The sequence below is a fragment of the Pyrus communis genome, chromosome 1 (genome assembly GCF_963583255.1).
Source record: "Pyrus communis chromosome 1, drPyrComm1.1, whole genome shotgun sequence".
Classification (NCBI taxonomy): Eukaryota; Viridiplantae; Streptophyta; class Magnoliopsida; order Rosales; family Rosaceae; genus Pyrus; species Pyrus communis.
Window position 1 is genome coordinate 10,269,373 of NC_084803.1, and position 22,711 is coordinate 10,292,083.

Consider the following 22,711-nt stretch of genomic DNA (forward strand, 5'->3'; position numbering starts at 1 on the left):
GACCGGGGATATGGAGTCGTAAATGCTAATATATATAATTGAGATTATGGAGTGTTAATTAAGGTAATTAATCTCAATTTTCTTATTTTTCTTTGGTGTAATGAGGACTTGGGCGGAAGAATCGGTAGGTGGAGGGCGGGCACTGGCTGTCTCTGACTGAGAAAGTGAAAGCGAAATTCTTTGCCTTGCCGACAAGACTACAAGTCAATTAAAAAGCAAAATAAATAATTTAAAATTTCGGATCTCTCTTTTTTTTATTTTCATTTTTTATTTTTCATGCATGAGATGGGATTAAAAATGTTAACGTAGGACAAGCGACCGTTGGCCATGTGGCTGCTATGCGCCACCTATTTGTCCATGACATCGATCCTTTTGTTTGTATTTTACTCAACTAAATCCTTTTAGTCGGTCATGATCTCTTGATGAAACAGGCAAATTGGCAAATCATGAACGGGAATTCTGTTCGTTTATGGGTGGATAAATGGCTTCCTTCTCTTCCGTTGGGTCACCTTATGCCCTGTGGAGATGTGTCGGTCACCCGGACCACTCGGGTTCAATTTCTCATCAATCCTTCTTCCCGTTCGTGGGACCTTAGCTTCCTTCACCCTTTTTTGTCGTCTAAGGAAATGGCTGCTATTTTGGCTACTCATCTTGGAGATCTTCGTTGCAATGATCGTCTGGTTTGGCCTTCCACCAAATACAGGTCATATGCGGTAAAGTCTGGGTACTTGTTTGGACCTAAAATTATTGGGTTGGGTCGAGTATGAAATTGTTCTCGGCCCAAAAGCTCTGTTTGAGGATTTCTACAAACCAGCCGGTTCATAGGCCGCCTAACTAAAAGTCAGCCAAGCCCTGTTTGGAAAAGAATGTTCCAAATGAATAGGAAGTGGGTGGGCCCTATTGTGAAGCAGATGAATGAAGTGGTTAAGTCCTGATGCAGTAAAGATTCTCGGCTAGATAAGGATATCGGAAAGTGGAGGTGAATGTGGCCTAGTAAGAGGTGGAATTCAAAATCCTAATAGAAGTGGGATTGGTCGAGATAAGTTGGATTGGGGTAAGGAGTCCTAGTTCGAGTATGGTTAGGATTGGGTTTTGCTGCTATAAATAGAGAAAAGAGGTTGCAATTCAGGGACCTCCAATTCAACACACAACTGCCCTGCGCAAAACCTCTCAAACATCTTGAGATTTTTTATTTCCTTTTTCCCGCCGACACATCTTCAGTCTGGATAAATAGCACTGTGAAGGCAACCGGCGAACACCTTCAGTTTGGATAAACAGCATTGTTGCCGTAGAATCAGCCGACCGAGGAGAACCTTCAATTTGGATAAACAGCACTGCGTCGAGGCCGACTGGTTACCTATCCAAGTCTCGATCAAGAAGGGTTTCTGAATCCTTATTGGCAAAGGTCATCTTATTAGCCTTTTTGGCGAAGTAAGGTGTTACGAGTTACAACATTCGGTGCATTAAACGCCGAGTGGTTTTATGATTGGATACTCCCAAGTAAGTTTTAGAGTTCGGCATTCTGAGGGCCGAACCACATTAACCATCAAGACACACATTACCTTTGAATACTTGTGTCCATATAATCTGGTGTCGATTCGACGTGCTTATACTCTCATGAATATAATCACTATGACCGAATCTGACGCCGACAATTCGTGAACTTCGCAGAACTAGTAGTCTTGTCTTCAGGCTCGAGAACCAGAAGGCCGAGATTTGTTCATTCCTCGGCCGCAGTCGTAGGATAAAGAAGTCAGCAACATGCTCAACGCAACATCAATAAATTTTACTCCTCGGTCGAGCTCGGCCGACGAATTGGCACACCCCGCATTCAACCGAATGACGTAGTTAGCTTATTAGTTACTCGGCCTGCGTGCCACATAGGCTTTGTAATTTTTAAGGTCAACAGTACTACTTTGCATAGTCTTTACATGGCCCTCAGCTTGATCCTCGACCCTCTTCTTCTCATACCCCTTCACGACAGGTTTGGCACATTATTTGGAAATTGTGTACCCCTCCAAAACTTCGACATTTTATGTGGAGACTAGCTCATTGAGCTCTGGCTACAATGGATAACTTATTTAGAAGGAAATGTGCTCCATCACCACGATGTCCAATCTGTAATTCTTAACCAGAATTTGTGGAACATCTCCTTTTTATATGTCCTTGGGTGGAGCTTATTTGGTTTGGTGATGTTCTTAACTATCGAATTAATCGCACTCACATTTCTTCTTGGCTTAAGTAGTTCTCAACCATTGCGACGACAAGATTGGGATCGAATGAGGAGCACTACTTTTTTCTTTCCCATGTGGCTTTTACTTGTTGTCATATTTGGAAAGCTAGATGCCAATTTCTATATAATCAATCTTCAATCAACCATTCTTAGGTCCTTTTTACCATTTATACCTCGACTTCTGCATTTTTTGCATGTGAATGCTCCTCCGTCTATTTCCAGCCCAGCTCTTTCTAGGGTGGCGGCCCCAACGGTTGTTTGGTCACCTCCCACATCTCTCTTCCTCAAGGTAAATGTGGATGCCAGCTGGTCTTCATTAACGCTGAAGGGTTTTGTTGGAGTTGTGATTCATGGACCCTGAGGTCTCTTTGTTGTTGCAGCACGGTCTCTTTGCTCCTAATGGTGCTACCACATAAGTTGTGGCTACGCTGCATGGTTGTGAGCTTGCTATTGTGTTAGGGCTTCGACAGGTAATTCTTGAATTTGACTCGAAGGACACGATTTCATTTTTATCCCATTCATCGGATGCTGGCAGATAGGAGGTTTTTCCCACCTTATCTCGAGTTAAACAGTATGGGGAAGCTTTCCATGACTGTCGTTGGTTTTGGATTCCCAGGTAAGCCAACCATGCGGCGAATTTCTTGGTGTCGCGTCATATTACGAAGATATGCAATTATGTTTAGGTCCTCAGACCTCCATCTTTGTTGGTTCATGTTTTGAGTAGAAATGGTTTGCCTTGTCCCCTTTCATCTTTATGAGCAGTTCTTGGGGTAACACTTGAATTTGGTTCCAGTGTCCTTGTTTAGCCCCTTTGCTGCTTTGTTTGTGTTGCTTCAGTTGTTGGCCTCGCGTTAGGCTCTCTTTGTATCCCTCTGCCTTTTATGCCCTTGAATGCTAGTTTCTGGTTTCCTCCAAAAAAAAAAAAAAAACTAAATCCACCGTATGAATTAATCCGGATTTTTTAAATTTGATCAAACGGTTAAAAATAGAGACCCTTTTTAAAATTTATAATAACTTTAGCCGTTTGATCAAATTTCAAGGACCCAGATTGATTGATGGGTGAATTTGATGAAAAGGATCCGGAGAGAATCCTTTTCCCAATCTTATGACATCGATCCTTTTGTTTGTATTTTACTCAATCTTTAATTTCAAATGAAAAGAAAAACAAAATCTTGCATTGAAGCTCGTTTGAAAATGTTTTTAAAGTGACTAAATGCTATTTTTGGTGAAATTGATTTTGGAAGAAACACTATATATGTGCTTATTGCCGGAAGCATTTAAAGTGCTTTTTCATAATCTATTTGGATTTTTTTATTAAGGATTGGTTTTAAATACATTTTCATCGAAAGACTTTCAGTTATTTTAAAATGGGTGTGATATCCGCACACCCTTTTTTACTTCTCCCACATCTTTTTGGTTTTTAACCGTTAGATCGGATGAATTGAAGAAGATCAACGGATAGAAATTAACAAGGGTGTGTGAGAAGTAAAAAGGGGTGTGTAGATAGCACACCCCATTTTAAAATCATCCTTAAACGAGTCCATAGTTGGCCAAACTGAAATTTGATGCTTTCATTGAACGTTTGAAACTTTTTATCTGTATTTTTGTATTTTTTAGATTGTTTTGGACTTTTGGTTGAGTAATCCATCTTATATCATTTTATGTTGAAAAAAAAAAAAAACCTCTTATGTATATTTGTTTGAGGTTAAGTCTTAATGAAGCCTATTTTAGGGAAAGAATACTAAATGTAAAGAAAAAAGAAGAAATTGGGAAAAGACATGACATTATTGAGTGGAATTTAAAAGAAGAGAAATGCTAAGGAGATTTTCTCTAAAATGGAACACTACATGGACTCTCTTTCACCACTTGCACTAATATTGACAGAAAAATTAATGTTAAAGTGTAAGGTGGCAGAAAGCAATAAAAATTCTCACTTTAAGAGAGTTTCCTTAGCATTTCTCTTAAAAGAAACGTTGAAAAAAGACCTATCTTTTGGAATTGATTATGCTAAAACTCAAACACATTTTCCTTTTTAGCCCAATTTGAATTAGAAGCCCATTTTTGTACCTTATGGGCTCTAAAGATGTTTTGGGCCACTTATGAAATCAGTTTCATAAAAATAAAAAAATAAAAAATAAAAAACCCCACCAAGTTTTCCCAAATCATACTACACAAGAGATTGCTCTCAATAACTTCAACAAAACACGAATACATCAAAATCAAAATATTGTAATCCCCTGGCCAAGGTACTGTACATATAATATTGTACTCAAGGTTAATTTTTGTTTTATGCAAATAAAAGTAATTTAGAATATTGTATACTTGTAAAATTAAAACTTACATCGGATCCTCATTCTGAAATTTTTATTTAAAATTAAATACAAAAAGTACTTGACAAAAACTAACAATACGATATACGACGAACAAACATGATTTATTATTCTCTAGGATCCGCACCAAAAGAATCCAGAGAGAATCCAGTTGGATACATTAGATCCATTTTTTTATGTTCCATTAAGTCCCATCTATATTGGGCCATTTCTTGACACAGTGCAGATTGGAGCGGTAACTTTACGTGGATATCAACTCTTCCAATTCGTGTTAAATAAACGGCCCAAAACTAAGCAAATTGCTTTTCAGTCAATGGAGAGCTATTTTGTCGTCATTAGTTCTTCTGGTCGAGTTTAAAATCCTATATACATGTCGTCGTTTATGAACAATTAATACATGTTTAATCGCATTACGCATTCTAACGATTGAAAAGGAAATACGGTAAATGAAATTTGAGGTCTTTTTTATTGACTATTTTTCTTGGTGCAAATGCTTCACGGGCTGAAATCTGAAGATGTGACTCTTGAGTGCTATCTTCATGATATCAGGTTGTTAGTTGCTCAAATTGGTGTGGTGAACTTTCTTTTTGTCAAATGTTATGGAAACATGACAGCTTATAAGGTTGCTGCATTTACTGCTTTGCATGGGGTTTTTCTATTTGGAACGTTCTTGGTTAGATTTCTTGTTTAACACCTCTGCAGAAGATGTGAGTATTTTTATTCATCTTTATTAAATTATGTCTTTCGACAAAAAAATTTAAAAAAAATAAATAAATAAAAGACTCTAAATTCCTAAAATTCAGCAACCAACTGGTGTCAAGGTTGAAGGGATAAGGATTGTCTGCCCTCCCGTGCTTTCTTGTTTTGTGTGGTCACGGTTAAACCACGTTAACATTTTATATATTTTTTTTATAAAAATAATAAGACAAAAATAAATAGTAATATAAAATGTTGACGTATTTAACTGTGACCACACAAATAAAAGAGCACGGAGGGCAAACAATCCTTGTCCTTAAGGTTTAGCCTAATAATTTGGCAAGTACTAGGTAATGATAACCACTTATATTTTGCCTTGGGCACGCGATCTTAGAGGGGCCCTACATGTTCCTTTCTTTTCGTTAAGTTGGGATTTGGCTGAAGAACGAATGAAGAGACGACGCCGTACGGGGGTCACGTCGAGACATGTGCCAGCCGCGTAAATGAACCAACACCTCGGCGCTCCGCCACACGTACCACCACGGGGCCCACACGTGCGAAGTTTCCACGTCCTACGCTCGCGCCTACGTTTTCTGCATGAGGACAACCGCATGCGGCCTCTCATCACATAAACACTTCGCACACTCAACCACACCACGTGTTGTGCACGTGACATTTAAAAAAAAAATTCAGGGGTCAAATGTTTTTTTGTTTTGTTTATTATCATCTTTTTTATTTTTTTTATTTTTATCTATTTTAGTTAGAAATTACTAATTTTCTAATATTTTATTTGTACTTTTAGTTAGAAATTATGAATTTAATTGTAATAATTACATATATTTAATACAATTATCATGCAACTGTTGAGATGATGATTGATTGTATATAATACATTTATGTGATAAGCAAAGAAATATTAATGAGGCTCTTTCAAAAGTGAGACTCTTTATTGACTCTATGTCATTTCATGTTTTTGGCACAATGTTTATAATGTTGGCATGTGAAATTTGATGTTAAACAACGATGTAACATATAATACATGAATAGTCTTACTTTTGAAAGAGTCTCCTTAACATTCCTAAAGTAGAAAAATAACAATTTAGTTATAAAATAGTATTTTTTTAAATCCTCGAATGATTATAATTTATATGAGGTGCTCAATAAAAACAAGGAACAAGTTGTGTTACAAAATGATTTTTTCGAAAGACAATCGATATTTAATTAATGAGGAGAAAAGGAAAATTCATTTAGTACTACTATTTGAAAATAGTTTTATTTATTTTATTTTATTGTAAGTGATAGATTTTAATTTTGACTTTTGTATATGATGAATTTGATATTAAATTATTAAAACTTGTGTGCTTTAGTCTATCTATACTCTTAATATAATTATAACGTTGTATTAAATTAAAGGGAAGTGTTATTAGCACTTCAAAAATTTCATTTTACATTCCTCACAAGTGTATTTTTCTTTCTAATTATAGACATTTTGAAGTGCAAAATAAAAATTGTGGAGTGCAAATAACAATTTGCAAATTAAAAAGTATTATAGCAAAATTTGCCATGAATGATGCGATGTCACTAACTTAGTAATATTCCTTATTCACGGACGGCCTGGGTTTGTGACAAATAGAAAAGACATATTTCAGTTTTAGTTTTTTGCATTCAATTTAGACTTTAGCTATTGTTAGACAACCACTTATAAAATACATGAATAGTTTTTTTTTTAATTTAGGAAAGACATATTTCAGTTTTAGTTTTTTTAATACATGAGTAGTCTCACTTTTGAGAGTGTCTCCTTAACATTCTTAAAGTAGCAAAATAACAATTTAGTTATAAAATAGTTTTTTTTTTTTTTTTTTTAAATCCTCGAACGATTATAATTTATATTAGGTGCTAAATAAAAACAAGGAACAAGTTGTGTTACGGTAAGATCCCACATCGACCAACGGAGATGGGTTGATGTGCCTTATATGTACATGTCCACCTTCATATAGCACGAGCCCTTTTGGGAACTCATTGACTTCGGATTCCATCAGAACTTCGAAGTTAAGAGAGTTTGGACGAGAGCAATCCCATGATAGGTGACCCACCGGGAAGTTCTCGTGTGAGTTCCCAGAAACAAAACCATAAAGGCGTAGCTGGGCCCCAAGGCGGATCATATCGTGCTACGGTGGAATCGGTTTGGGATGTGACAGAATAGTGTCAAAGCCACTCTGCCGTGTGGTGCGAGTTTGCTGATCAAGACGTCGGGTCCCTAAGGGGGGTGGATTGTAAGATCCCACATCGACACTCCAAAGTTACTGGCTCTGAAGAGGGGGTGATATGCCTTATATGTACATGCCCACCTCCATATAACACAAGGCATTTTGGGAACTCACTGGCTTCGGATTCCATCGGAACTCCGAAGTTAAGTGAATTTGAGCGAGAGCAATCCCAGGATGGGTGACTCACTGGGAAGTTCTCGTGTGAGTTCTCAGAAACAAAACCACGAGGGCGTGGCTGGGGCCCCAAGTAGATAATATCGTGCTACGACGGAGCCGGTCTGAGATGTGACAGTTACAAAATGATTTTTTTGAAAGACAATCGATGTTTAATTAACGAGGAGAAAAGGAACATTCATTTAGTACTACTATTCGAATATATATATTTTATGTGTAAGTGAGAGATTTTATATTCGACTCTTGTACATAACGAATTCGATACTAAATTATTATAACTTGTGTGCTTTAGTCGATCTATACTCTTAATATAAATATAACGTTGTATTAAATTAAAAAGTATTATAGCAGAATTTGTCATGTACGATGCGATGTCACTAACTTAGTAATATTCGTTATTCACGGACACCCTGGGTTTGTGACAATTAGGAAAGACATATTTCAGTTTTAGTTTTTTGCATCAAATTTAGACTTTAGCTATTGTTCATTTTTGGGTATGTCCTTTTTCCCTGAGCAATTACTTTTTTTTTTTCAAAAAATCCCACTTTGATTTCGACTCATACTTTCAAAAAGAAAAAGATGGAAAGTGGTCGGAGTATCCAATCTTTACTAAGAATTGACCTGTGACAATACTCATTACTAATTGTTGACCATGAAATGCATTTTTATCGTGTCACGAGAATAATCAGTTATACAATAAAGCAATTTAGTATTTAAAGTTTTTAATTTTGGAAAGTGTTTATGTTGTGCCAATCTTTATTCTTTTTCTTGATACTTCTGTAATGGTTTACATTATTGATGGAATTGGATTCTCTTCGGATTCAAAGAAACTGAGCCCACTTATCAAATGATCTGGGCAATTGAAATTTGATCCAACAGCTACAAACAGGGTATCCTTTAAAAATTATAATAATTGTAACCGTCGGATCAAATTTCAATGGTCCGGATCATTTGATCATTGGAGTCAGTTCCTTTGGGTGCGAAAAGAATCCGATTCTCTTATTGATATGTATGATATGACAATTTAACTTTGTTATCATCGTCTGCTTGCATGTTAGTTTTTAGCTTATGAAAATTATAATAATTGTAACCGTTAGATCAAATTTCAATGGTCCGGATCATTTGATCATTGGAGTCAATTCCTTTGGGTGCGAAAAGAATCCGATTCTCTTATTGATATGTATGATATGACAATTTAACTTTGTTATCATCGTCTGCTTGCATGTTAGTTTTTAGCTTATGTTTATTCACGATGGTCTTCCTTACGCGTATGGATTGATACTCCTCTGTTTATATGAATTAGAATGTTTCTCCCTTTGGGTTTTTCCTTTGATTCGTGCTTATCGAACCGATTTTCGGACAAAAATAGGAAGCGTTGTTAGTTTAAAAAACAGTTAAGAGCTTTCAAAACAATAAACGTACATCATATTACACTTTCAAAACGACAAAACAAGAGTACCGCAACCCATAAAGTAATCCGAATTAGGATGCGAGAACTTGAATAATTAAAGAAATAATTGTAATTAAAAAATTATTTCGTTTTTAAACACGAATTTAATTAAAATGCTTACATGTATTTAACACGATAAAAGACGGAAAAAAAAAAAACTATTTAATAGAACCAAAATTGGAAGCGGGAGCAGCGTATCGTTGCTCAATAGCGGAAGAGTACCGATTCCAGCAAACTCTGCAAATAAGAATCGACAGGGACAGAGGGAGCGCCCACCAACACAAAAACATATACAAACACAAACAGCCACTTTACTCTCAACACTCCACCCGAGTTCGAGTTCTGACTCATAACACATAGTTAAACGCTCCGCCCGTCCGCCGCCGCGACCCCTAAAACACAGAACCATGTTCATCAACGGCAACACCAACGCCAGCCTCAATGCGGCGGAGGACCCGGAATCCATCACCGCCCCGTTAATCTCGCGCCAGCGGTACGCCCCGAACTCCACGTCGCAGGTGGCGCTGGTCGGCGCCAATGTCCGCCCAATCGAGAGCCTCGATTACGAGATTCTCGAGAACGAGTTCTTCAAGCAGGACTGGCGGAGTTGCGGGAAAGCCCACGTGTTACAGTACATATTCATGAAGTGGGTCTCGTGTTTCCTTGTTGGCATCGTCGTCGGACTCATTGCATTCTGCAACAACCTCGCCGTCGAAAACATCGCCGGCATTAAGTTTGTTGTCACGTCCAACATGATGTTGCAGCGCAGGTTGCTCTACTTTCACTTCAGGATTGAATTTTGGTTGTTTTTTGTGGATTTTTTGTCTTCAATTTTGCTTTTTGTTGTTGGGGATTTTACAGGTTTTGGCTGGCTTTTGCCGTCTTCTTCTTCTCAAATTTGGGTTTGACTTTATTCGCGGTTGTGGTCACCGCTTTCGTGGCGCCCGCCGCCGCAGGGTCCGGTATACCGGAGGTGAAGGCGTACCTGAACGGCGTCGATGCGCCCGGAATATATTCAATAAAGACTTTGCTTGTTAAGGTGACCTATTGACTCTGCTTTTGTTTTTATAAGTGCTGTTGGATTGTGTAAATTGCTTTTCAGCAAAGCAGCTTTTGCCAATTTCCGTTGTGAACTGAGTTTTGTTTAATATGTTCGAAAGTTAGCAACTTGATAGTTGGTATTACAATTACACACTCATGTAATCCGAACCTACTTATTGAAATATTATGTGAATTCTGCATATGATAATTTATGATCTCAACTGAAATTCGGATTGCAAAATTTCATAATTTTCTTTTGTTTCAGATTGTTGGCAGTGTTACTGCAGTGTCGTCCTCTCTTCTTATTGGAAAGGCAGGGCCCATGGTGCATACCGGTGCGTGTGTTGCATCATTGTTGGGTCAGGGAGGATCGAAGAAGCATGGCTTGACATGGAAATGGCTGCGATATTTCAAGAATGATCGCGATCGTAGGGATCTCGTAACGTGTGGAGCAGCTGCTGGAATTGGTGCATCCTTTCGTTCCCCTGTCGGTGGGGTACTCTTTGTTTTTGAAGAAATGGCATCTTGGTACATCAAGCTTTCTATCTGAACTCGTTTGTTTGGTCGTTGCTTTTCATTCATAGCACTAACAAGTTGAATTCTCTTATACTAAACATCCTATACAATTACATGTCGTCACTTTGCATTCGTGACATACGGGTGTAAAATGGATTTCCAATTATATATATATATATATATATATATATATATATATATATATTGCATATATATACTAAGTGTTTCCGTTTGTATCAATATTCAATACTTAACCATACATATTGGGATCCAGCGGATTGGCACATTTTATTCAACCAAGTTTTTGTTTTGTAGGTGGAGAAGTGCCCTTCTGTGGAGAGCTTTCTTTACAACAGCTGTAATCGCAATTGTTCTTCGAGCTCTGATTGATGTTTGCTACAGCGGAAAATGTGGGCTTTTTGGTACTGGGGGGCTGATAATGTTTGATGTCTATTCAGCAAATATATCATATCACATTACCGATGTGCCTCCGGTGCTTCTCCTTGGGTTTGTAGGCGGCATATTGGGCAGCCTATACAATTCTCTATTAACAAAAGTTATCCGAATATACAATATCATCCATGAGTAAGCACTTCAGCTTAGTCACGCATGCACAGATTAGTATTTTCAAAATGTTCTAAAACACTATATTTGCTGACTGAGATCCCCTTGATGTTTTCCTTTGGCCAGGAGAGGTGTCGTTTATAAAATTCTTATAGCTTGTACAGTCTCCATTTTCACATCTTGTCTTCTTTTTGGATTACCGTGGCTTGCAACTTGTCGACCTTGCCCACGTGATGCAGTAGAAGCCTGCCCTACCATTGGACGGTCTGGTAACTACAAGAAGTTTCAATGTCCTGCTGGTCACTATAATGACCTTGCCAGCCTCATATTTAACACGAATGATGATGCTATTAGAAACCTTTTCAGCAAGAATACTGATTCTGAGTTTCAATATTCCTCGATGATCATATTTTTCGTCACCTGTTTTTTCTTGAGTATCTTTAGCTACGGCGTGGTTGTGCCAGCTGGTCTTTTCGTACCTGTTATTGTGACTGGTGCATCTTATGGGCGTTTTTTTGGAATGCTGGTTGGTAAACACTCGAATCTCAATCACGGTCTATATGCTGTGCTGGGTGCTGCTGCTCTTCTTGGTGGAACCATGAGGATGACGGTCTCTCTATGTGTAATTATTCTGGAATTGACCAATAATCTGTTATTGCTGCCATTAATAATGGTGGTTCTTCTTGTTTCAAAGACAACGGCAGATGCTTTCAATAGCAATATATATGATCTTATTATGAAAGCAAAGGGTCTTCCCTATCTGGAAAGTCATGTTGAACCATATATGCGGCAGCTGACAGTAGCAGATGTGGTAACAGGGCCACTTCAACTATTTCAAGGCATTGAGAAGGTTGGTAACATAGTACACATCCTCCGTACTACAGGGCATAATGGGTTCCCTGTGATTGATGAGCCTCCGCTTTCTGAAACGCCTGTTTTGTTTGGTATAGTCCTCCGTGCCCATCTTATTGAATTGCTGAAGAAGAAAGCATTTGTGTCCAACCCAGTTCTCGTGAGCACCGATTCTTTTAAACTCTTCTCATCAGTGGATTTTGCCAAGAGGGGTTCAGGCAAAGGGGACAAGATAGAAGATATAGAACTAACCGAGGAAGAGATGGAAATGTTCATCGACTTGCATCCCTTTACTAATACTTCACCTTATACTGTTGTGGAAACGATGTCACTGGCAAAGGCTCTTATACTTTTCCGAGAAGTTGGCTTAAGGCACCTTCTTGTGATACCCAAGCTGTCCAATGTAAGTGCAAATTCCTTGAAGCTTTTGTAGCTAACAGCACGATCTTATGCTAATTATTTATCAATCCCTCTAAGGTATAGCAGTTTTCTTACAAATTGCTTGCAATATCTACACTGCTTGATTGCAGAGAACTCCCGTGGTGGGTATATTGACGAGGCACGACTTCATGCCAGAACATATATTGAGCTTGCACCCTATGCTGGTGAGTAGCAGGTGGAAAAGATTAAGATTCCAGCTGCCATCTCCGCCGAAACTCATTTAGGGGCATTTTCAGCCTAGCATTGTAGTTCCCCCCGAAGACGGTCTCGTAAATAATCTTCATTTGACGGTATGAAATCATGACACGTCCGGTATCTCGTTATTTTTCAAAGTTTGTCATGACCTCGAGAGCTCAAGACCGGAAGGGCAGTAGTTTATATCGTTAGATAACATGATAAACCAGGAAAGGTGGAAATTTTGCTCCCTGATGAAATTATTTGTACCCAGCCAAATACAAGGAAAATAAGACAGGGTGCAACTGTAAAAAGCTATAATTTAGTTACTTTTTTCTTCTATTATTTACGACGGTCCCAGTGTCTCATAGATCTTTACAGTTTAACTTGTTAATTTTCCCAACTAAATGGTTGATCAAAAACAGGATAGTGAAGAAATTACAGCTAAACAACCGCTGCCGGAAGTTAAACATGCGAAATCTCGGCGAAAATAAAAAATTTGGAACCCTGTCGGAACTTGCTTCGATTGTTATAAAGAGACGCTAGATTTGGTAATCAAAGAATTACACATCCAAAGTATGTTCAAGGCGAAAAAGATGTCGAGAAAATGGCCAAAACGAAAAGCAAACTTGTGTCTGTGAGTCTGACCAAATCAAATTTTACATGGTAAGTTGAAAACAAAAGTGAGGGAATAAGAACGGAGAAAGATTTCTCTACTGCCCTCTCTTGACACTTCTGAGGTAGTCTGCCCTTATTGTCCACAACTGCTCTCCCACCGATTTCATCTCTGGCCGATCAACTCGGACGGGGGCTGCACATTGGATAGCCAAATCGATGATTTTCATCAGAACCTCTGCATCTATATTTTCCTCCATCAAAGGATCAACCATTTCCGCCACGCGCCCTTCATTCAACTTCTTGAAGGCCTGCGAAATGTTGAAACCAGACATAATCGTTACAATAACATGACATTATAATACCACGTAATCATATCACATTTTAATAGCACACTATATAATTAGTGATTTTTATCTCGTTGAATGTTGACTACTATTTTTCATCAATATTTCTTAGTGGCGCAACTTACCCATCTGAGGGTCACCCGCTCTTCAACAGATCTCTTCAACTCCACTGGACGACGGCCAGTCAAAATTTCTATTAGTAAGATCCCAAACGAGTAAACATCACTTTTTGGGGTGAGTTGATAGGTTTTCATGTACTCAGGGTCAAGATAACCGACAGTTCCTTTCACTTTGGTTGAAATGTGTGTTCGATCTGAGTCCATTGGGCCAAGCCTTGCAAATCCAAAATCTGCCACTTTGGCTCTCATGCTTTCTGTCAGAAGAATGTTGGAGGACTTCACGTCTCGATGGATGATTTGCTTTTCTGTTGCGAGATGGATAACAGATTAGGCATCAATCAGGTTTACAAATTGAAACCAATTCTTCATTTGTATCCCGAAATATAAAACTTAAGCAAAAACTGTGATGCATGTATTAAATGAAGAGTTTGTTACCAGCATATAAATGAAGATAGGTAAGGGCATGAGCAACATCGATAGCAATTTCAAGTCGCTGGTTGAACTCTAGGATTTTCCCATGCTGACCTGCCAGTGTAGCAGCATAATTATTTACGATCTCATCACTTTATAAATCAGAACAAGCTAATGTTATGAAAGGATTTGAGTAAGCTTACAATCCAGATGTTCTCTAAGAGTACCGTTTGCGACATACTCTGTAATGATAAGGCGCTCATTTCCTTCTTCAACATAACCTAGTAGCTTTACCAGATTTCGATGATCAATTTTGGCAAGCAGTTCAACTTCACTGCTGAATTCAGTTTGTAAATTCTCAAAGTATTCCTGTTACAAAGTTTCCATGTTAACAAAATAGCAATCATTTGATTGAATCACTGACATGAGAATAAAAACTTCCTTAAAAATCCACTTGAGTGTTCAATAGAAATATTGCCACCATGAACACTAGTAATTCCACAACAAATAATGCTATGCAGAAATCCGACTATGTAAGCCTACTTCAATGTTGAAATATTGAACCACGTCACACACATACAACTTCAGCATGTTAGTTTTCTAACTGAACCCAGTACACGCAACTAGTCAAGTCACCGTTAGGGCCCGAAGGATCCATTCATAAACAAACTGGGAATTACCAATATTTCATTGAAAACCCTCAACAAAGTTTTAACATAGAACTGTCCATACCTTCTTTGCTCGTTTAATGGAAACCACTTGGCCATCATCTAGCCGGGCTTTGTATACAGTTCCAAAACCTCCTTCACCAACTTCTTGTGATTGAGAGAAGTTGCGAGTTGCTTTTGCAATCTGATTCAAACTGAGATGCACTGATCCAAGTCTACTGAGTTTTGGAGACATTGAAAATCGAGGACTAGGTGGCACACGATGTGGACTTGGTGGCACACGATGTGGACTTGGTGGCACACGATGCGGACTTGGTGGCGCACGATGCGGACTGGCCGGGATCTTACCAGAACTCACTTCAAGAGAAGAAACTGAATCCACTGCAAAAGGATAATCAATTTAGCATCAATAACAAAATAAAGAAGTCAGTGAGGAAACTAATAGAAGGTAAACTAATAAGAAGCAACAAAAATGCATTTGTTCTCTGAATTGTAGATAGATGGGCCAATGCAAGAGACTCACTTGAATTTGGCTCCTTTGCAATAACTTTGTGAGCACTTTCTCTCCTTTTTTTGAAAAAGCAAGGACAAAGAAAAACACAACACGCAAGAAACATTCCACTTGCTGCTATTCCGACTTTTGTCGTTGCAGACAGAGATGCAAAATCTTTCTTTTCTTTGTTGTCAAAAGTAGATTTATCCTTTGACTCCTTCTGCAAAAGTTTCCTCACCGTCCTCAAGGGAAAATCAACTGCAAGAGAAGCAATACTTAATGAAGGTCCTAAAAGCTTTACATAAGTAATAAATCAACTTAAAACAAGCAACCGAAGTAATATATCATCTCAATCATACCACGTGAAAGGTCCAATGCACAATGGTAAACGCCAAGGTCGCCTTCCAAAATGCAACCATTTGCATAGTATGTCCGAAGAGCCGTGCAGAATAAAGTTTTTTCCACTGAATTCCCATTTATGTAAAACAATTTGTGACCATGAGAACTTGAATAGGCAATGTGATCGCTACAACCCCTTGACTGTATAACACACTCAGAGGCAAAGATTGCTGGCAACTGCACAAACAGCAATAGACTTACCACTGCGATGGCCATTCTTAAGGGGATAATCTGTTCAACTCCCGTTTTGGGACTGACAGAATGATGGAACATCTCACTTTATTCTATTCTTTGTCAAGTTGTTTCGAAGAAAGGCCCAAAGATCAGAGTATGCGAAAAACACAGACCTTATGTAGTTCAACCTCTATAGAAATTCCAAAGCCCACTAATTTAGTGTTTGGCCATCACTTTCGAATTCAACCAAAGCCTATACAAAACCCAGGTCACCAGATTGACAGATGAGAGAATCCCAAAAACAAAAAAGGAGCTGATCAAAGTTACTGACAATTTTCGTTCCTGCCAGTACTGTTACCGATAATTAGGACCTCAAATTGCTCCAAACCAGCAAGATTCTTATGTAACAGCCACTGAAATGAGCAATTCGAACTGCGATTCGTTACACAGTGGTTGAAATCCTCATCAAACGAAACGGATGAAAATTGAGTTACATATCTTCACATAGTTCCCCACTAGAGAATTCGATTTCTTGACGTGCCCACGAATTCAACCGAAGCCTTCAATAGCCAATTCACAACTGGAAATAGGAAAACTATCTAAAACCCAGCTGGTAAAAGTATCCCAAAAACCAATCCCAACACCTCAAAGCACCAAAATTCCAATCTTTTACTAAATTACTTGAAACCCAATTCACAAAACCACAAACTCATATGAAAATCCAGTCAACTCAAAACCCCAACATTCAGAAGCTCCACAGAAAACCCAGCTGAAAAAGTACCTCAAAAACCAATCCGAACACCTAAAACCACCAAAAGTTCCAAACTTTCACGAATTGCTTAAAACCCAATTCACAAAAACCAGAAACTTGTACAAAAATCCAGTCAAACTTCAAAACCCAACATCTAAAATTCTCTACACAAACCAGTACTCTGAATCTATAAGCAGCTCAGCTGAACAGAAAAAAAGAAAAAGAAAATAAAAGCACCTGAATTTACAGTGAGAGGCGGCTGAGGAGGCTGGAATTGTCAAAAACCGAAACTGCTGCTTTGTTATTGATTGAATTTGCAGAGGAGAAGATGGTGGATTCTGGCTGTGACGTAATCCGCGACGGCCGTCTGGTGATGCTTGTACAAATTGTACTTTGTACGCACTCGATGCATTAATACAAAACTAGTCTAATAAATATAACCTCAGTATGCGGACAATGTGGATTGTTGACCGCTCGGAAACTGCATTGTATATTTATCGCCCTATTCGTATCGTTAGGTAAATTTGAATTTCGAGATTCATGTAGTGGATAAACACAAATTTCAAAATTCAAATTCATCTAACAATGATAAATAGGATGGTGAACATACATTACACTAAATAGTGGTGCGCAAAAATGCACTCATTGCATTGTATGTATCTACCATCCAGCCGGGATAAGGGCTTTTTGGTCATTTTATATGTATACTATAATCTTTACCCTGCTGTATAAATTAGAACAGATTCCATCCCTTCTCATTCTTATCCTGTCCACTTCATGATTTTTCTATTTCATACGCGTTCAAATAAAATTCCAAATTAATCATATTTTCAAGGTCATATTTTGACTCAAGAGGCTTGTATCTCAATTAGTTACGTGTATCTTATGCAGTTGGAGTTTTAAATTTTAATCCCGCTCCACCAATATCACTAGTATTGAACAATCCTTTTTCCATTTTTAATTTATTTTTAAAAAATTTATCATTTATAAAATAATTAACGTCTAAATAATTCACACAACTAATTTAACATCTGACCTCCTTCCATTGCGTGTGTAGAAATGTAAAACGTTTTGGAGTGTCAAAGACTATGGGTCAATTGTTACTCTTTCACCAAAGTCAACAATTTAAAATTGAATTAATCATGTCATGAGCATTACAGTTTTTGATATTTTTTTTTATTTGTAATTGAGGGGTTCGATTGATATAAATAGTGAGTTCAGTATCTGATTATAATTGACTCGTAAAAAAAATGTGGGTTGGGAATTGTGAACCTGTTTCTAGTTTGTTGAAATATGGAGAAGAAATCCTTCCCATTCGATGGATACAGACAAGAATTCCTTCCCTCCTTTTGAACAGTCTTTGGTAATGTCGGGTTGATTTACACTAAACAGGAAAAAAAAGACTTTAATCAGCTTCTTGTTTAAGTAATCAAGTGCAAATCTAGTTTCACGTGGTGTTGAGTTTAATTTCTCTAATACAACAACCTAACTAGCTATGTTATTATTATTATGTGATGATTGATTTAATTTAAAAATAATCCTTTTCTTGTTTTATATCAATAGTTATTCCATGATTAAGATGTTGGGTGATGCTATTCATATATCCGTTTTTATCTCACACATATGATTTCAATTTCTGGCCATTATATTAAACCAGTTGAAGAAAATCAACATGGGAACACAATCTCTGCAAGTGTTTCATATATTTGGTTTTATATGCAACGATATCCTACTAAGTAGTAAGGGATGTGAACGAAGCCGCATATCAATCACCATATCAAACTCGCTATTGAGACGAGTTGAACTTAAACCCACTCAATTACAAGTTCTAACTAAAAATAAACTACTACAACTTATTGCTAGTGGCCCTGCATTTTATACTCTAATAATTACAAGAGAATTTTGATAGATAGTTAATACTTTCACAAAGGAACGAATTCCACAGTATTTTAATCCATTTTAATGCATACGACTTTTAATGCATACGAATTCGACTTTTAATGCATACGACTTCCCCCTTATGAGAGTTCCGTAGTGAATTTTTTCTCAAGCTTCATATTTTTTTATTTTTTTTTTAAGTTATAATGATGGGGACAGCTTTCTAACGTCGGTAGGCTAAACCTCAATTTCTAGGGGTCCGCATGTAATTGTCTCCTAACGGAAATTGACAACAGCCAAGAAAGAAACACACGAAGCGTCGGATCCGAAAGCTAAATGTGGGCTGACAATGGTTGGGTTCATTTGGACTTGACCCGGCCAGTCCGCTTCGTGTTTCGTTAAGGTCGTGCTTCGCTGTTTCCAGAACAGAAAAGGCGTCCTAGGGCCTAAACCCTAAAACTGCATAACTGAACTCTAACCCTAAACCTCAAGTGTCAGACTTACCGCCGGACTTACTTGTTGAAGTCCTTGTACGGCTCCCTTCTGAGGAGTTCTACGTGTGTTTGCAAAGTTTGAAATGCTACCGTTCATGAACACAACGCTCCTTCCGAACAACTCGATCTTTCCGCAGTATTTTAGTCAAGAACATTGATCATTGAATATACCCGATGAGTTCTTGGTATTGCCCTTTCACGACGACGATACCATTGGCAGCAGCGGAGAGGAGCCTTTGAAACAAGCATGCATGGGCTTCTACTTTCATACGGGGCCACTCCAAAACGGTTTGATATTCATTCGAACATTTGTTTTGTGGAATCCGGCGATTCAAAACTTCAAGAAGATTCCATTCCCAACCGTTGAGATTGAGTCCAAGCCACCACTAGGTTTGATTATTGACAAAGATGATGTTTCTTTCAGTTTTCAAGCCAGTGTTTATAGCCTAAAACCCAATTCACGGAAAACTATTCAAAACTTGCAATAGTTTTGGATTTCATTCAATTTATTTCGTGTTTTCGAACGGTGCTCTAAGTGGGTTGATGAATAACAATTAGACGAACACGGGTTAATTAATAATTTTAAGCCATGATATTCCCAGTGAAAAGTACCACAAGTCTCCCACAACACAAGATGATTAAAATTAGGTAACAAAGTTAGTGTACAATGGTTTGCTTCATCCCTGACTTCTATTGCTTACAATACATATACAACTCAACTGTTTTTGTTTTTTTTTTTTTTTTTTTTTTTTTTTTTTTTTTTTTTTAAACTACTTCATTGAACATGTAATGAATAATTAGGTATTAAACTCGTTATCTAAATGAGTCAAATTTAGTACTTTTCACTTATAAATCTAGATGAATATTACTACCACGTCTTGTTAGTAGGATAGATAATCATGCGTTATTGTAAAGAAACGAGTTTCACTGTATTTAAATCTCATCCGATTCCACGAATATATAATTTTCTGAAAGTTGGAGATGGGAACAACGTTCTAACATCACTAGGCTAAACCTGAATTGCTAGGACTACGTTTCACATGTAATTGTCTCCTAAAGGCTCAAACCTAATATATGACAATGGAATATGGCCAAGAAGCATGAGTTTGTCGGATTTGAGATTTGAATGAGGGCTGAAATTGGTTTAGGGTTTGCCTTTTCGATTTGCCCTGCTCCATTACAATTTCTCCATTGCACAATAAAATTTATATATAAGTTCCGCAACAGAATAAATGAAAGTCGTTAATTTCGTCAAATTAAATGATGAAACGACTCTTTGTTCTAGTGTGCAATTTAAATGTGCACTTTTGTTGTGCATTGGGGAAAGTCTCCATGCTCTATTGCTACAAAACATTTGTCCCAATAGAAGGAAAGGATATGAAGATATGAGCTTGCTTTAGATAAATTTAATATACATTATCCTATTGTTTTGTCATTAAAAAAAAGTGAACACAAGGAATTAAGGTGATTCAGAGTGATTTTGAAGAGGTCAATATCAGTTAAGTGATTTCATAGAAAAACTGATTTAATGTGTTTCTCCGTAAAAATGATTTTGGCCCACTCGAAATAAGGGGTTTCGATTTTAGACGAAATTCTTGTAGCAAGTCAGGATCGATATCCTATGAACGTTTCTTTCATTGGCTTTTCTTATCAAATTGCAGAAAACCCTTTGATGTATGGCTAATTTTTTGTAACCTAGCAGTCTAGCACTAAGATACAATTTAGAAGACAGCAGCCCTTAAACTTATTTGGATTCGTGTGACCCTCCATCAATTTCAAGCGTTGAAAGGCACATGATGTGAGGTGAGAAGAGATGTGGATAGCATGTTTTTTGTTTTTACAAAAATTTCACCATCATATATACCAACAGTGATGAATTCTTGAATGATATACAACGATTGATCATTGCATGGTCGACCCTTTCTGATTAATTCAAGTCGTGAAGGAACGTCAAGTGATATTTTTAAAAGAAAAACTAGGTCAGTTATTCGCTTCCACCGGGCGAAGGTGAAAAAAATTCATAAACAAATAAAAGTACCAAAGTAAGCATGTTATTAGGCAAGGCCTACTTGCTGGTCCTTTTGATTACATGTGTGCCAAATTTGCAAAAGCAACAACGTTCTATATGAAGGAAATCCCTTCCTCCTAATCCATCGAATCAGGGAATCTGTGCTGTTAAAATTTGATCAAACGGCTACAAACTGGGGTTCACTTTAAAAGTTATAATAATTTCAGCCGTTTGATCAAATTTCAATGACACAGATTTTCTGATTTTTTGGATTATCCCTTTCCCTATCTGAAGTCATGTATTGTCGGTTGGACGTGAAGGAACATAACCACTCTATACCTTCAAGTATTTAGCCCTATATATATATGGCTATATGATACTGCATTAGGTACCAAATATATGATAAGATTATATGTTCTAATTGGCAATTAACGTGTTTTAATTGATGCCAATGTTAAATAACAACAATATCATAGAAGATATAAGGATATAGTATCTTAAGAATTTATTATCCATGAGCACTAAGCATTGCTTACTTTACTACTGATTAGTGGCTTTTACATATATTTTTGTGACGTTAATCTACTTGTCGACTTAACGAAGTTTTGTATGATTCATTGTCAATGATTTTATTCATTGACAACGAACCATAAAGGGCATAAAGCGTATAATGTATTATTGTTTTTCAGGTTACAATTGTTTCTATTACCATTAATGCATCCAACACAAAACTAACATTGCTGCTAAAAAACGGAACTAATTGCATAACATTTATGCTATCTATTTTTGTAAAGCTAGGTATTGTTCGTAAAGTAAACTAGTCGGTGTTTTTTTGTTTTAGCAAACTATCATTTAACCCCTTGAATTATCGTGTAAGTGTCAATTTTCCCCTTTTAACTATTTTCTCAAACAATTTGCCCCCTAGCGTTAAGTTTTTCAAATTCCATCCTAATAGCCTTCAAAATTAAAGGCAAATGTGTCATTTAACAGGGTAAGATAAAAATAAAATAAAAAAAATAAGAAATTAGTAAAGCCGAGATCTAGTCCACCACCTAGGATTCCATCGCCCCCGCCGGCCTCCGTCCACCTCGTGCCGCATCACACACACGTAATTTCTTACCGAACTTTTCCCTTTTTTCCTTTGCACTTATCAAACTTGTCTCCAAGTCCTTGGGAATATACCAGTAGATTCTCCTAGCTCCATTATTCTAATAATTAAAAGTATTTTCTCTTTTTTCACTCGAGAAGAGTGGATCATGGATTTTCTTCGTGAGAATCTTGGAAATCTTCCAATTACATCATTTTATTGTGTGTCGTACGATTAATTTTTTTCAAATATTGATTATATTAAATTTTAAATAAAACAATTTACAATAATTTTTGATCGTATAATGTACGATAAACAAATATAATTTAAGAATCCGACGATGATCCTCACTCAATCATTAAGTTGACGTGAATTTCTTACACTCGCACTGTACGCGTAAAGGCCTCCTACTCTTCACATCTCTCCGACACCTGTCCAGACTAATTAATATTGTGAGTTTGGACATAAATTAACTATTTAAAATAATTACTTTATATCTTACTCTTTGTTTATTATTTATTTATTTAAT

At 37.2% G+C, this 22,711-nt stretch overlaps 2 protein-coding genes across 2 annotated transcripts; one reads left to right on the forward strand and one right to left on the reverse strand.

Annotated features, from left to right (window-relative positions):
- Nucleotides 1-9,345: 9,345 nt before the first annotated feature.
- LOC137739964 (putative chloride channel-like protein CLC-g) lies at nt 9,346-13,127 on the forward strand. Its single transcript, XM_068479725.1, has 6 exons — nt 9,346-9,919; nt 10,012-10,189; nt 10,457-10,719; nt 11,023-11,292; nt 11,398-12,526; nt 12,654-13,127. The coding sequence occupies exons 1-6, from the start codon at nt 9,558-9,560 to the stop codon at nt 12,786-12,788; spliced, it is 2,337 nt and encodes a 778-aa protein (XP_068335826.1). The 5' UTR covers nt 9,346-9,557; the 3' UTR covers nt 12,789-13,127.
- Nucleotides 13,128-13,264: 137 nt separating this feature from the next.
- Nucleotides 13,265-17,145, reverse strand: LOC137739970 (calmodulin-binding receptor-like cytoplasmic kinase 3). The gene is made up of 7 exons (XM_068479739.1): nt 15,751-17,145; nt 15,422-15,649; nt 14,963-15,279; nt 14,434-14,599; nt 14,255-14,344; nt 13,826-14,124; nt 13,265-13,664 (listed from the first exon to the last, which is right to left on the reverse strand). Exons 1-7 carry the CDS (start codon nt 16,061-16,063, stop codon nt 13,452-13,454), a joined length of 1,626 nt encoding a protein of 541 aa, XP_068335840.1. The 5' UTR covers nt 16,064-17,145; the 3' UTR covers nt 13,265-13,451.
- Nucleotides 17,146-22,711: the final 5,566 nt, after the last annotated feature.